Source organism: Oncorhynchus clarkii, chromosome 7 (genome assembly GCF_045791955.1).
Source record: "Oncorhynchus clarkii lewisi isolate Uvic-CL-2024 chromosome 7, UVic_Ocla_1.0, whole genome shotgun sequence".
Lineage (NCBI taxonomy): Eukaryota > Metazoa > Chordata > Actinopteri > Salmoniformes > Salmonidae > Oncorhynchus > Oncorhynchus clarkii.
This window is the reverse complement of record NC_092153.1, coordinates 55,009,605-55,024,581: the sequence shown is the minus strand read 5'-3', so window position 1 is coordinate 55,024,581 and position 14,977 is coordinate 55,009,605. Positions and strand designations below refer to the sequence as shown.

Here is a 14,977-nt window from a genome sequence, read left to right as displayed (position 1 = left end):
GGATGAAATTGGGGGCGCCCCACACCAAATTATGTCTAGTGCCTGTGACTACTCAATAAGCCTAAAATGTTGTGCAAAAACAATGACATGTGAGGGCTTTCTGATCCAAAGTAGGTCCTCATTCAAGGTTATAAATGTTGCCCCTCATGTTATTTAATAAGGACTCATTGTATATGATTGGAAACCATAGCGCTGAAGAAAACTCTCTGGTGCTCTTCGGCTCCACTCGGACAAACTCGGCTTAAAAAGTGTGCGTGCTCCCCGTCCGCGGGTTGGAGTGCTGTCGTCACACAAATCTTTGGTTGTCATTCTCCGAGCCCACCGGTGTGCGTGTCGAGCATCGGATGATTTCACGAGGGCGGTGCCATTTCGGAGGAAATCGTGTCGTGGACTGACCGGCTCCTGAGAAAACCGAAGAGGATCTCACCGGTAGTTGCATCTTCTTCATCAGCGCCGTTGCTTTTCACACCGACAAGCCCCTGGTTTAGCTAGCTCATTTGCTAACCAACGTTAGCCGTTTATACCAACCAGCTCATAAAACAACTGTTAGCTATTTTTTTATGTCCCGAATTCCAGAAATATCTGTTAATTATTCGAAACGGAAAATTAACCACATTATGGAGACTGAGATACACGTGCCTGTTGGGTCGCCGGTAATTCGAAAATTCCCGATTTTCGTGGAGGAAAATAATGTAACGGATGGAGCAATGAAGCTGATAAAGCAGCTTCGGCCAGCGTGGGACATGAACCATGTCAAGACCAAGGTAAGGTTGACAATTCTCCACTGAATGATGCGCCAATGGTCCAACATCACTAGTTGGCTAGCTAGCTAAAGTTAGCATAGCTATCAGACCAGTCCCTTGATATATTCCTCGCCTTGTGCATACATTTTATCATTGGCTTCTCTTGCATTTAGTTTGCAGTTAGGTATTCAAGCTGAGATGAAAGTTAGTGGTGTTAGCTAGCTAACGTTAGCTTGGTTGCCCCCTGGGAGTAGTAGTAGCTAACTAACTAACCACTTTGATGGATTCTTAGGTCGAATGAATACGACATTTTCGTGTCAGTCTTCAGTGCTCCATAGATATATTGATATAAATGTCATATGTCTCTCGCTCTTTCAAGACGTGACGTATTTAAAAGAGACCGTTACAGCAAATATAGCTATTGATAACTAACCCCTTTTGTCTGTGGTTACAGAAAGTGTGTGTGGATGAAATGTATCCAGTAATCTGTATTTGTCAGTGACCAGCTGGCAATGACGTGAGTGTCAGGCAGCATTGATGACGTTAACATTAGACAGCAGAAATAGAGCCTGGCTGTATGTATTAGCTCAAAGCCCCTATCTAATTTACATTTTCCACTGCCCTGATAGCTTCTTGTGAATACAGGCACCTTGAAAGCTGTCCACTCAGATAAGATGGACATGGCAGTGGCAACGCTGTGTGTCTGGAGGATTACAATACCCTGTGAGAGTCACCCATGGTCTGATGACCACTTCATATCCCCATCCTAATTGCCTCACTCCTGACCCCAGACACACACCTAATTTTGAATTCACACAAGACACAACTCACCCCCAACTGCATAGGCACACAAACACGCCTCTCTCTTATCTCCATACAAACTGGAATTGATGTCCATTGATAGACCTAGCTAGGCCTATTTATTACCCTGTTTGTGTGAATTACTCTGACCCTGCCATGTTTAGGGTTCCTGTCAGTCATTTGGGGAAATGCATTATTCATTGGCACTAAGCAGTAGGTAGGTCTGCTATCGGGTGACGCTCGTCTCCTGTCCAAATGTCAGCAGTTTTATGGCAATGTGTTGACATGTGAGATATATGACATATGCTACCAAGTCTCACGTCAGAATTAGATGTTCATCCATGTTTATAACGTCAAATTTCCAAGTTGTTCCAAACGTCAAATTTCAAAGTATTTAAGGCTAAAGTTAGGCATGAACTCCAAATGGTTAACATAACGGTTAAGGTTAGGCTTAAAATAAACATATCAAAAACTAATTTCTATTGCTGGATTTGAATTTGCGACCTTTGGAATCAGAGGCAGATGCTTACGCTCATCCGCCATCTCTGTCCACAAGTTAAACTTACTTGAAGGTAACAGCACTCAATGTTGCCGCTAGTGGCCGGTTTCCACGTCAGCTCCTGACGTCCTCAGACATGGATGAAGTTGAATACTGACTTGTATCACGGTGACCTGGATGGAGATATGATGATGACACTAATGATACATGACACACTGGTTTCATTGGGGCCTTGCTAGTGAGAGTAACTTCCCACTCCTCTTCTAGTGCTGACCAATCTAACTCCCCAGTCATTCTGGGTTGTTTTGTACATTGAGGCCAGAATGTGACTGTCCCCGCTGGATATTTACGTGTGTGTGCCTAACCTAATCTGGGCTGGTCACCCCTTTTGCCCTGTAACTGAGATCGTGACACTGTTGACCGCCCGACACAGCTTTTCTCAATGGGAGCCACCCAAACGGGCTTTGTCTGCCTGCCTTTGTCCCTTTAACCCACACAGCCCTGTGCCAGCACAGCCCAATACAGCTGCCCCCCCAGGCATGGGCACATGCCAACTCTGAGAAAGAGAGAGGACAAATTGAGAGAGAGAGAGAGAGAGCTGGAGGACAGATGGAGAGGGAGGGAGGCAGAATGAGTCCAACGTATACGGAGGGAGACTGGGAGAGTGAGAAACTGGAGGGGGGGGGGGGGGGTTACTGGAACACAACTGACCTGACTGAGCCACCTGGACATGAAGGGGCGGGGGGCTTTCAGTTACTGTAAATATCTAGTGTCAAGTCCAGTCCCAAACATCCAGCCCTCTATCCCTGAAAACACCAGATGCTGCCAACACCAACAGCCAGTCACACACACCCCATTCCAATTCTTTGAGCTTACAGCTGCTTATTATCACACGTTAATGCCATGTGGCCTTCTGCCTTACTCTGATGTGGGCGTGCAAGAGCTATTTAGTCACTTTTTTATGTTCGATAAATGGCCTCATCAATGGCTAGAAACTTTGTTTCATTTGACCCAAAGCTTTTAAGCTTAGCCACAATAAAGTAATAGCCTACTAAGATATGCAGACGTTCTTTGAATGAGAACAAAACATGTCACCTAAAAGTAGAATGTTTGCTAGTAGTTACCTCCGTTGTGTTGGCGCTTTATTACCTGTGACATGTGGAGCAACACACCACACACACTGGTGCAGGATGATCACAGGTTTTAGTGGTGCATTGTGTTCTGGGTATGTGTAGACGGTCACGAGATAAATAATTCATTCATAAAGGCAGTGTGTGTGGTCGTGACATGGTGCCAGTGTGCCCATCTCTCTAGTCAACCATGCCAGGAATGCCAGCTATGTTGGGGTGGGTGGCCAGAGAGAGGGCCAGTGTCTATAAGGCTAGTCTCTCTGTGGTCTGTTTAGCTGTCAAATCACTCGTCAGGGATTGTCCACATTCCAGTGAACATAAATATGGTCAGTTATTAGCTATTGGGTGCATCTCAATGGTGTGAACTGTTTGTAAAGGAAAGGAAAGGAAAATGGAAAAGAAAGCCACACTTGACTAGAGACTACAGATGCAGACCATGGGTTCCCATGTGTTACTTTCTCCCCCAACAGTAATCATTGAATGATGTGGCTGTCACTGATAATGCAAACAGCTGGGCCATTCCACCTCAAAAAGCACAAGAAAGAGGATTTCCACACCCACAATCTAAGTGTTCTGTTAGAGAAGATTAGCATTCCTGCAAAATTATTTTGTTGAAATATAATTAGATCTTTGAGACATTACGCTAATTGATTGCACCCAAATTGGCTATTTTAATTTCTAGGATTTATATAATATTCAATAATTATAGTACCGAACATCCGATTTGAACCAAACGTTTTTCTAACAAAGAGAAAGCCACCCACAGACCCCCCAACACCAATCCCACCCCAACAACAAGTATATAGTATCACTTCCTCTCTGGGATATATGTGGGACACTATCCAGAGCGCCAAATTCAACTTTTATTAAATCACACATGCAATATAGCAAATTAAAGCTATACTTGTTGTGAATCCAGCCAACATGTCAGATTTCAAAAAGGCTTTTTGGCGAAAGCAATCGATGCTATTATCTGAGGATAGCACCTCCTTAAACAAAGAGAGCAAGCATATTTCAACCCTGCAGGCGCGACACAAAACGCAGAAATAAAAATATAGTTATATGCCTTACCTTTGACGAGCTTCTTTTGTTGGCACTCCAACATGTCCCATAAACATCACAAATGGTCCTTTTGTTTGATTTAATACCGTAGATATATATGCAAAATGTCAATTTATTTGGCGCATTTGATCCAGAAAAACACTGGTTCCAACTTGAGCAACGTGACTACAAAATATCTCAAAAGTTACCTGTAAACTTTGCCAAAACATTTCAAACTACTTTTGTAATACAACTTTAGGTATTTTTTAAAATGTAAATAATCGATAAAATTGAAGACTGGATGATCTGTTTTCAATACAGGAGTAAAACAAACTGTAGCATGCATTCTGGTCACGCTCCTCTAACAGTACATTTCAAGTGACCCTCGTTCAAGATGGCCGTACTTCTTCATTACACAAAGGAAAAACCTCAACCAATTTCTGAAGACTGACATCCAGTGGAAGCGATAGGAACTGCAAGAAGGTCCCTTAGAAATCTGGATTCCCAATGAAATCCCATTGAAAAGAGTGACCTCAACAACAACAATCTGGATGGTTTGTCCTTGGGGTTTTGCCTGCTAAATTAATTATGTTATACTCACAGACATGATTCAAACAGTTTTAGAAACTTCAGAGTGTTTTCTATCCAAATCTACTAATAATATACAGATCTTATATTCTGGGGATGAGTAGCAGGCTGTTGAATTTGGGCATGCATTTCATCCAGATGTGGAAATACTGCCCCCTGTCACCAAGAAAAGTTAACAAGGAGTATGGCGCTGCGGCTCGGAGTATTGTTTCATCCTATGTAATGTATTCGCTTTATTTCAACAAAATAATGTTTCTGGAATGCTTATCTTCTGTTTCTAATTACAGAAATGATTTCAGAACAATCTGAGATGGTGGGTGTCATGGCTTGCTGAAATTACATGGAATGACCCTTCTTCCTTGTCTGGGAGAAGTTAAACAAGTAGCCTACCTGTAAAGCCCTTGCCCTTTGGCCCAGTTGTTAAGCTCCAGTGTAACCCAGAATACTGTTACTGGGCAATTGCAAGGGGTTCCACGTGATCAGGTGTGCTTGCGGTCTCAATTAAATACAGTAGGCTATAGCCTATGCACGGGCGCAGATGCACAGGGCAGTTATCTTTCCAAGGAAATGTACTTCCTAAATCAGATTACGCTATAGTATACTTCATTGCCTAGAAATTAATATTGATCATCTGTATTTGTCTGTCTGAAAATCATCCCACTCCTAAAAAGTATTCTATAAAGTGCAAGACTCTCCAACTGCTTTCTTCAAACTATGTGTAGTCTGTTGGCTGATATGCCCAGTAATACCAATAGCCAAATAAAATGGGCCATGTGAGAATCTGGTAATTTAACCTATTTCTTAAGTTTTTTAAATGTTTTATATACACTGCTCAAAAAAATTAAGGGAACACTAAAATAACACATCCTAGATCTGAATGAATGAAATATTCTTATTAAATACTTTTTTCTTTACATAGTTGAATGTGCTGACAACAAAATCACACAAAAATGATCAATGGAAATCAAATTTATCAACCCATGGAGGTCTGGATTTGGAATGACACTCAAAATTAAAGTGGAAAACCACACTACAGACTGATCCAACTTTGATGTAATGTCCTTAAAACAAGTCAAAATGAGGCTCAGTAGTGTGTGTGGCCTCCACGTGCCTGTATGACAATGCCTGGGCATGCTCCTGATGAGGTGGCGGATGGTCTCCTGAGGGATCTCCTCCCAGACCTGGACTAAAGCATCCGCCAACTCCTGGACAGTCTGTGGTGCAACGTGGCGTTGGTGGATGGAGCGAGACATGATGTGCTCAATTGTATTCAGGTCTGGGGAACGGGCGGGCCAGTCCATAGCATCAATGTCTTCCACTTGCAGGAACTGCTGACACACTCCAGCCACATGAGGTCAAACATTGTCTTGAATTAGGAGGAACCCAGGGCCAACCGCACCAGCATATGGTCTCACAGGGGGTCTGAGGATCTCATCCCGGTACCTAATGGCAGTCAGGCTACCTCTGGCGAGCACATGGAGGCCCCCCAAAGAAATGCCAGACCATGACTGACCCACCGCCAAACCGGTCATGCTGGAGGATGTTGCAGGCAGCAGAACGTTCTCCACGGCGTCTCCAGACTCTGTCACGTCGTGCTCAGTGTGAACCTACTTTCATCTGTGAAGAGCACAGGGTCGAATTTGCCAATCTTGGTGTTCTCTGGCAAATGAAAAACGTCCTGCACGGTGTTGGGCTGTAAGCTCAACCCCCACCTGTGGACGTCGGGCCCTCATACCACCCTCATGGAGTCTGTTTCTGACCGTTTGAGCAGACACATGCACATTTGTGGCCTGCTGGAGGTCATTTTGCAGGGCTCTGGCAGTGCTCCCCCTGCTCCTCCTTGCACAAAGGCGGAGGTAGCGGTCCTGCTGCTGGGTTGTTGCCCTCCTATGGCCTCCTCCACGTCTCCTGATGTACTGGCCTGTCTCCTGGTAGCGTCTCCATGCTCTGGACACTACGCTGACAGACACAGCAAACCTGTGCAGGACATTTGGCATTTGCAAGAGAACACCAAGATTGGCAAATTTGCCACTGGCGCCCTGTGCTCTTCACAGATGAAAGCAGGTTCACACTGAGCACGTGACAGACGTGACAGTCTGGAGACGCCGTGGAGAACGTTCTGCTGCCTGCGACATCCTCCAGCATGACCAGTTTTTGGCGGTGGGTCAGTCATGGTGTGGGGTGGCATTTCTTTGGGGGGCCGCACAGCCCCCCATGTGCTCGCCAGAGGTAGCCTGACTGCCATTAGGTACCGAGATGAGATCCTCAGACCCCTTGTGAGACCATATACTGGTGCGGTTGGCCCTGGGTTCCTCCTAATGAAAGACAATGCTAGACCTCATGTGGCTGGAGTGTCTCAGCAGTTCCTGCAAGAGGAAGGCATTGATGCTATGGACTGGCCCGACCGTTCCCCAGACCTGAATCCAATTGAGCACATGTCTCGCTCCATCCACCAACGCCACGTTGCACCACAGACTGTCCAGGAGTTGGCGGATGCTTTAGTCCAGGTCTGGGAGGAGATCCCTCAGGAGACCATCCGCCACCTCATCAGGCGCATGCCCAGGCGTTGTCATACAGGCACGTGGAGGCCACACACACTACTGAGCCTCATTTTGACTTGTTTTAAGGACATTACATCAAAGTTGGATCAGTCTGTAGTGTGGTTTTCCACTTTAATTTTGAGTGTCACTCCAAATCCAGACCTCCATGGGTTGATAAATTTGATTTCCATTGATCATTTTTGTGTGATTTTGTTGTCAGCACATTCAACTATGTAAAGAAAAGTATTTTAATAAGAATATTTCATTCATTCAGATCTAGGATGTGTTATTTTAGTGTTCCCTTTATTTTTTTGAGCAGTGTATATTCAATGTGCTGGACAAAATTGAGACTATGGTTAAGAAGTTGGAGCTCTTCTCTGTCTGCATTAACAAGGACAACACACAGGTCTTTCCATTTTATTATTATTTTTGTGTGCAAATGAACTCAAGTTTACGACAATGTCAAATGTGGTTTTGCGAAGCACCTGAGTGAGGTACGTAGGTACTTTCCCCAAACGGATGACCCAAACAACTGGATTCGTTATCCCTTTCATGCCCTGCCTCCAGTCCACTTACCAATATCTGAACAAGAGAGCCTCATTGAAATTGCAACAAGCGGTTCTGTGAAAATTGAATTTAATCAGAAGCCACTGCCAGATTTCTGGATTGGGCTGTGCTCAGAGTATCCTGCCTTGGAAAATCTCGCTGTTAAGACACTGATGCCTTTGCAAACACATACCTATGTGAGAGTGGATTCTCGTCCTCACTAACATGAAAACGAAATACAGGCGCAGACTGAGACTCTCCAATACAACATTGCAGAGTTATGTGCATCCTTTCAAGCAGCTTTCTGTTTCGATTGGGTTATTTTGCCTAAAATCCATTAGGCCTAACTATAAAAAAAATAAAAAAATGTAAACTCTGCATCTCTGCCCAGCCTGGCAAGAGTGGCCAAAAGGGTGTTTAGCATCCCCAGTGGCTCTGCAAGTGTAGAGAGGATATTCTCCACTGTTGACCTGCTCTCCAGACACCATCACATTAGCCTGAAGACAAAGACTGGCCAAACGCCGGTTTCTAAAAATGTATTCTAAAAATAAATTCAAAGGCTCTAAGTAATTTTTCATTTTAATTTGTATTTAATTCTGTGTAAGTCACAGCCTATATTTGAAATGTATAGACTATAATGATTTAATACAAAAAATTGTTTAAATGCTGAGAGCTTCATGTCCCTACCAGCTTATTGTCGCACTCGCAAATGCTTCACAACGTATTTCTTTGTAGGCTATAGCCTTGAAGTAATATGGCCTAAATAATTCCTTTTCATTCCTTCTTAGGCTCCCTGTCTGGCTTCTGACCTATTTAGTGTTTATATGCTGTTCAATATGACATGTAGCATATTTGAAAGGATGTGCATGTCTTACATTCACCTTTTTCATGTTTATTCAAATAATTTTCATTATGTAACCTTTATTTAACTAGGCAAGTCAGTTAAGAACAAATTCTTATTTACATTGACAGCCTACCCCGGCCAAACCAGGACAACGCTGGGCCAATTGTGCGCCGCCCTATGGGACTCCCAACGGCCGGATGTGGTACAGCCTGGATTTGTAGTGATGCCTTTTGCCCTGAGACGCAGTGCCTTAGACCGTTGCGCCACTCGGGAGCACACTCGTTTGGTTTCAATACTTCAAAACCAAATGGTAGGTCCAGGAAGTCACAAAAATAGATGGTTGTTTGTTAAATTGGGATTTTTTTTTAAATGAATGGAGCGAATTTGGAGCGAAGCGGTTTTTAGCAGAGTGGTTGGAATGGACCTGGAGGGTCCAGCCTCTCAACTCCGTTCACATACTGTCGAGAAGGAACCTGCTAGTAAGCATGTCATTGGACGGTGTATACCATGTGTATCCTGTACATACTGTATTAGTAATGAAACTTGTGACTACTATGATTTCCCATTGTGGCCAATTGAATTGCAGTCATTCTGTTACTGATTTTTCGGTCACTAACCAGGTTTCTATCCTCAGGTTTTATGCAAGTAAACTCATACCTTTATAAATAAAATAAATAAAAACACGACAGCTGTCATGGAAACAGGAAGTTTTGGTACAATTTTACAAATGCCAACAGATCATTTGCTTGTTTGCCTTTATGCACAAATATTAATATAATAACCATCATATCGAAGTAAATTTGGGAATTAAATAAGTTATGATGAACTTCACAGGGTGGTGAAAGTGCACTGTGATCTTGATGCTCCTTTCCAATAATTTGAGGGTCTTATTCTGTTGACATGATGATCGATGCTTGACTGACGTTTGACAAATAAATATTCTCGCTCTTCTCCATAATAACCTCACCATGTAGACTATACCCTCACAGCCTACCTGCACTGTATCTGTGAGCTCCATAATAACCTCACCATGTAGACTATACCCTCACAGCCTACCTGCACTGTATCTGTGAGCTCCATAATAACCTCACCATGTAGACTATACCCTCACAGCCTACCTGCACTGTATGTGAGAGCTCCATAATAACCTCATGTAGACTATACCCTCACAGCCTACCTGCACTGGATCTGTGAGCTCCATAATAATCTTACCATGTAGACTATACCCTCACAGCCTACCTGCACTGGATCTGTGAGCTCCATAATAACCTCATAATGTAGACTATACCCTCACAGCCTACCTGCACTGTATCTGTGAGCTCCATAATAACCTCACCATGTAGACTATACCCTCACAGCCTACCTGCACTGTATGTGAGAGCTCCATAATAACCTCATGTAGACTATACCCTCACAGCCTACCTGCACTGGATCTGTGAGCTCCATAATAATCTTACCATGTAGACTATACCCTCACAGCCTACCTGCACTGGATCTGTGAGCTCCATAATAACCTCATAATGTAGACTATACCCTCACAGCCTACCTGCACTGTATATGTGAGCTCCATAATAACCTCACCATGTAGACTATACCCTCACAGCCTACCTGCACTGTATCTGTGAGCTCCATAATAACCTCACCATGTAGACTATACCCTCACAGCCTACCTGCATTGTATCTGTGAGCTCCATAACAACCTCACCATGTAGACTATACCCTCAACCTACCTGCACTGTATCTGTGAGCTCCATAATAACCTCATGTAGACTATACCCTCACAGCCTACCTGCACTGGATCTCTGAGCTCCATAATAACCTCACCATGTAGACTATACCCGCACAGCCTACCTGCAAAAAAAATGCCATGGAAACATATTGTACTTTAGAATTTTGATTTGGTACATGAAAATGTAAGTGGAAAAGTACATTTTGTGTGCACTAGGTTATCACGCAATTTAAAAAAATGTATCTGCAAAAAGTCAATTTGGTGGAAACACCATTAGTGGGAAAATGCACATATCATCTTTGTCTGGATTCTTGAATTTGCATCAATCTGTTGCCAATTGAATGGAAACCTAGTTTCTGTTATCAATTTTGGTATGTGTGATTTTTAATCACTTAATACTTTTGTGTATGAATTATTATCAGTAAAAACTAACTAATTGGTAGATCGACCTTAACTTGTTACTTCTGTGAACTTTCATCATCCTCCCTCATGAGGGAGAGAAATGATAAAATATCTGAAAGCTGTGTGGGTTTTGGTAACAATCACAAGACAATATTTCTTAAACTTACAGAAGGCAAATCATTTCTGCACAACTAAATATACATGTTGATATTACTTGGCAGGGGCCTTCAACATTGTATTTTTATGTATTTCTAATATTTTAAGACTTTTTCTAGTTGATGTTTTTAAGACCCTTTTGCGATCTGTGTAACCAGAAATCAAAGCCTATGCTTATTCCTAATAATAATAACTTATTATTATTTTATTATTATTATTATTATTTATTATTATTAGGATGAAATATGGTTGAAAAACATATACCTTCATTTCCCCAAAATATAGACTCTTAGCTCATTTGACACCAAATTTGATATACTCCGACAAACTTCACATTGATGCTCATGGGTCCTTTTACATGGACATGACCTACTGTTTCTGCTATCTCAGCTCAGGAGAAAGTCAGACCTTCTTTTAGGAATTCACTGTTGTGACTTAACCTTCTCATGGTCATCTAGGCCTATGCATTCTGATATGATTCCTGACAAGGACAGGCTTGTGCCTCATTATCTAGTGACAGTAAACTAGAGTAAACCCAATTTAACGATGGGATAATCTCAATTGCATACTCCTTGTGTCCTTTCATATCCAATGGGTTTTGAGGACATGAGGAGTATCCAGTTGAAATTCTCCCAGAATCTCTCCCTCCCAGTCCCTCTTTCCAGACCTTCACTGGTGATTTTTATTTTTAAATGTTTTTTTATTCTTTTTTTTATTCTGTATTAAACTCTGTCTCTCCCCTTCTTCCTCTCTCAGCTCTTCACTGATGGGACCACTAATAAGCTGGTTGGGTGTTATGTGGAGGCGAGTCCAGAAGACGTGGTTCTGGTACGTGTGTATGGGAACAAGACGGAGCTGATTGTCGACCGAGACAACGAGCTCAAGAGCTTCCAGGTGCGTACACACGTTCTCTAACACACACCCTTCACAGTTCACACACTTGACACTTCAGAGCTTTCAGGTGCTTCACTAGAGGACATCTATGTAAATCAAACACCAGATTCTTCAGGAAGTGCATCTACACTGGTAGCCAAGTTCAACTCCCTGTGCATGGACCCATGTTTAGGCTATTTCCTGGTCTGTCTTAGGCCACCTGTGTCTAATAATTTGTGTGTTCCTAGGTGCTGCATGCTAACGGCTGCGCGCCGCGGCTCTACTGCACCTTCCAGAATGGCCTTTGCTACGAGTTCATGCAGGGGGACGCCCTCGGAACACAGGACGTCAGGGATCCAACCATACTCAGGTGAGAACATGGTGCAGTCCAACAGGGACCCCTCCCTACTCAGGTGTGATGGTATAGGTGAGGTGTGGAGGTGCCTGTTAAACGGATGAGAGACAATGTTATTCGAAAACCCTCTTCAAGCTGATCCTGATATCTGTCTAGCCTGCAGGTAAGGCAGGCTTTGATTTGTACACCCTCAATTTCAGCACCCTCAAACTCCTGTAGGAGTGTATAGTACACACCACTGTGTACTGCTCATTCAGGTCCTTTCTCTCTCCAGCTCTTTCCAGGAAACCAGTATAGGAGAGCATCTTCAATGCTCTAACCTTGAGTTAGTGTGATACATGTTTTTCATCCATGGTCACACTAACTGTTCTGCTGGGTTTATGGGTTAGTTTGAGTGAGATGTTACGGTCAGGACTTTGTTTACAGCAGACTGAACACGGCAGCACATGGTGCAGTGCTCCTCTGTTCTACCAGCAGACAGTGCTGAGCCAACAAAATGTAGCAAGCCAGCCTTTGATAAGCATACTACAGCCAGATCTGTGTAAGTGTCTACAGTCGTGGCCAAAAGTTTTGAGAATGACACAAATATTAATTTCCACAAAGGTTGCTGCTTCAGTGTCTTTAGATATTTTTGTCAGATGTTACTATGGAATACTGAAGTATAATTACAAGCATTTCATAAGTGTCAACGGCTTTTATTGACAATTACATGAAGTTGATGCAAAGAGTCAATATTTGCAGTGTAGTCCCTTCTTTTTCAAGACCTTTGCAATCCACCCTGGCATGCTGTCAATTAACTTCTGGGCCACATCCTGACTGATGGCAGCCCATTCTTGCATAATCAATGCTTGGAGTTTGTCATAATTTGTGGGGTTTTGTTTGTCCACCCGCCTCTTGAGGATTGACCACAAGTTCTCAATGGGATTAAGGCTGGGGAGTTTCCTGGCCATGGACCCAAAATATCAATGTTTTGTTCCCCGAGCCACTTTGCTATCACTTTTGCCTTATGACAAGGTGCTCCATCATGCTGGAAAAGGCATTGTTCGTCACCAAACTGTTCCTGGATGGTTGGGAGAAGTTGCTCTTGGAGGATGTGTTGATACCATTCTTTATTCATGGCTGTGTTCTTAGGCAAAATTGTGAGTGAGCCCACTCCCTTGGCTTAGAAGCAACGCCACACATGAATGGTCTCAGGATGCTTTTTCTGTTGGCATGACACAGGACTGATGGTAGCGCTGACCTTGTCTTCTCCGGACAAGCTTTTTTACGGATGCCCCAAACAATCGGAAAGTGGATTCATCAGAGGAAATGACTTTACCCCGGTCCTCAGTAGTCCAAACCCTGTACCTTTTGCAGAATATCAGTCTGTCCCTGATGTTTTCCCTGAAGATAAGTGGCTTCTTTACTGCCCTTCTTGACACCAGGCCATCCTCAAATTCTTTGCCTCACTGTGCGTGCAGATGCACTCACACCTGCCTGCTGCCATTCCTGAGCAAGCTCTGTACTGGTGGTGCCCCGATCCCGCAGCTGAATCAACTTTAGGAGACGGTCCTGGCGCTTGCTGGACTTTCTTGGGCACCCTGAAGCCTTCTTCACAACAATTGAACCGCTCTCCTTGAAGTTCTTGATGATCTGATAAATGGTTGGATTTAGGTGCAATCTTACTGGCAGCAATATCCTTGCCTGTGAAGCCCTTTTTGTGCAAAGCAATGATGACTGCACATGTTTCCTTACACCCTCCTTTTGAAGCTTCCAGTCTGTTATTCGAACTCAATCAGCATGACAGAGTGATCTCCACCCTTGTCCTCGTCAACACTCACACCTGTGTTAACGAGAAAATCACTGACATGATGTCAGCTGGTCCGTTTGTGGCAGGGCTGAAATGCAGTGGAAATGTTTTTTGGGGGATTCGGTTCATTTGCATGGCAAAGAGGGACTTTGCAATTAATTGAAATTCATCTGACCACTCTTCATAACATTCTGGAGTATATGCAAATTGTCATCATAGAAACTGAGGCAGCAGACTTTGTGAAAATTAATATTTGTGTCATTCTCAAAACCTTTGGCCACGACTGTATACCATAGTAGACTACTGATGAGTCCAGAGAGACTGAGTCTCAAGACGGTCCTAAACCCTGTTATCACCATGGAACTAGAATTAGAGGTCAAGCAGTCAAGTTAATACATTATCAGAGAAGGATCCAGGACCCAACGGTTTGTAGTGGATATGAGTAATTTTGGATGAGCACATTGTATTTTATTTCATTCATCAGAACAAACATGTTTGCATGAAAGGTGAGTACTGGTATACTGTATTAAGTAGTGTGTAATATAGTGTCTAATAATGTGTATCTTCCTCCTTAGACTGATATCCAGGGAGATGGCTCATATCCATGCGATCCATGCACACAACGGCTGCATCCCCAAACCCAATCTGTGGATTAAGATGAGGAAATATTTCTCTCTGGTCGCTACAGAGTTCACCGACCAAGCCTCCAACACCAGGTAAGAGGACCCTGAAACGAGACACACACACACCACACCAGGTAACCTGAAAACACAGAAGCTAAAGAAACTAGACTGACACTGGCTCAGACACACTTTGACCCCTCTTACTCAGAAGGGTCTTTTCATAACCTGGTTTATTGTTCAGACATACTCAGTCATCTGGGAGGATTACGCTTTATTCCCATGGTTATTAAGTCCTCTATACAGGCTCTTATATAAGTG

General features: G+C 43.3%; 1 protein-coding gene across 1 annotated transcript in view; it reads left to right on the top strand.

The window, feature by feature from the left end:
* Positions 1-252: 252 nt before the first annotated feature.
* LOC139413478 (ethanolamine kinase 1-like) overlaps positions 253-14,977 on the top strand; it is a 32,171-nt gene continuing 17,446 nt past the window's right edge. The window contains exons 1-4 of the mRNA XM_071160933.1: positions 253-764; positions 11,776-11,913; positions 12,141-12,262; positions 14,612-14,752. Coding sequence (XP_071017034.1) covers positions 561-764; positions 11,776-11,913; positions 12,141-12,262; positions 14,612-14,752 — 605 coding nt within the window. The 5' untranslated portion in view covers positions 253-560. The remainder of the gene's footprint in view (positions 765-11,775; positions 11,914-12,140; positions 12,263-14,611; positions 14,753-14,977) is intronic.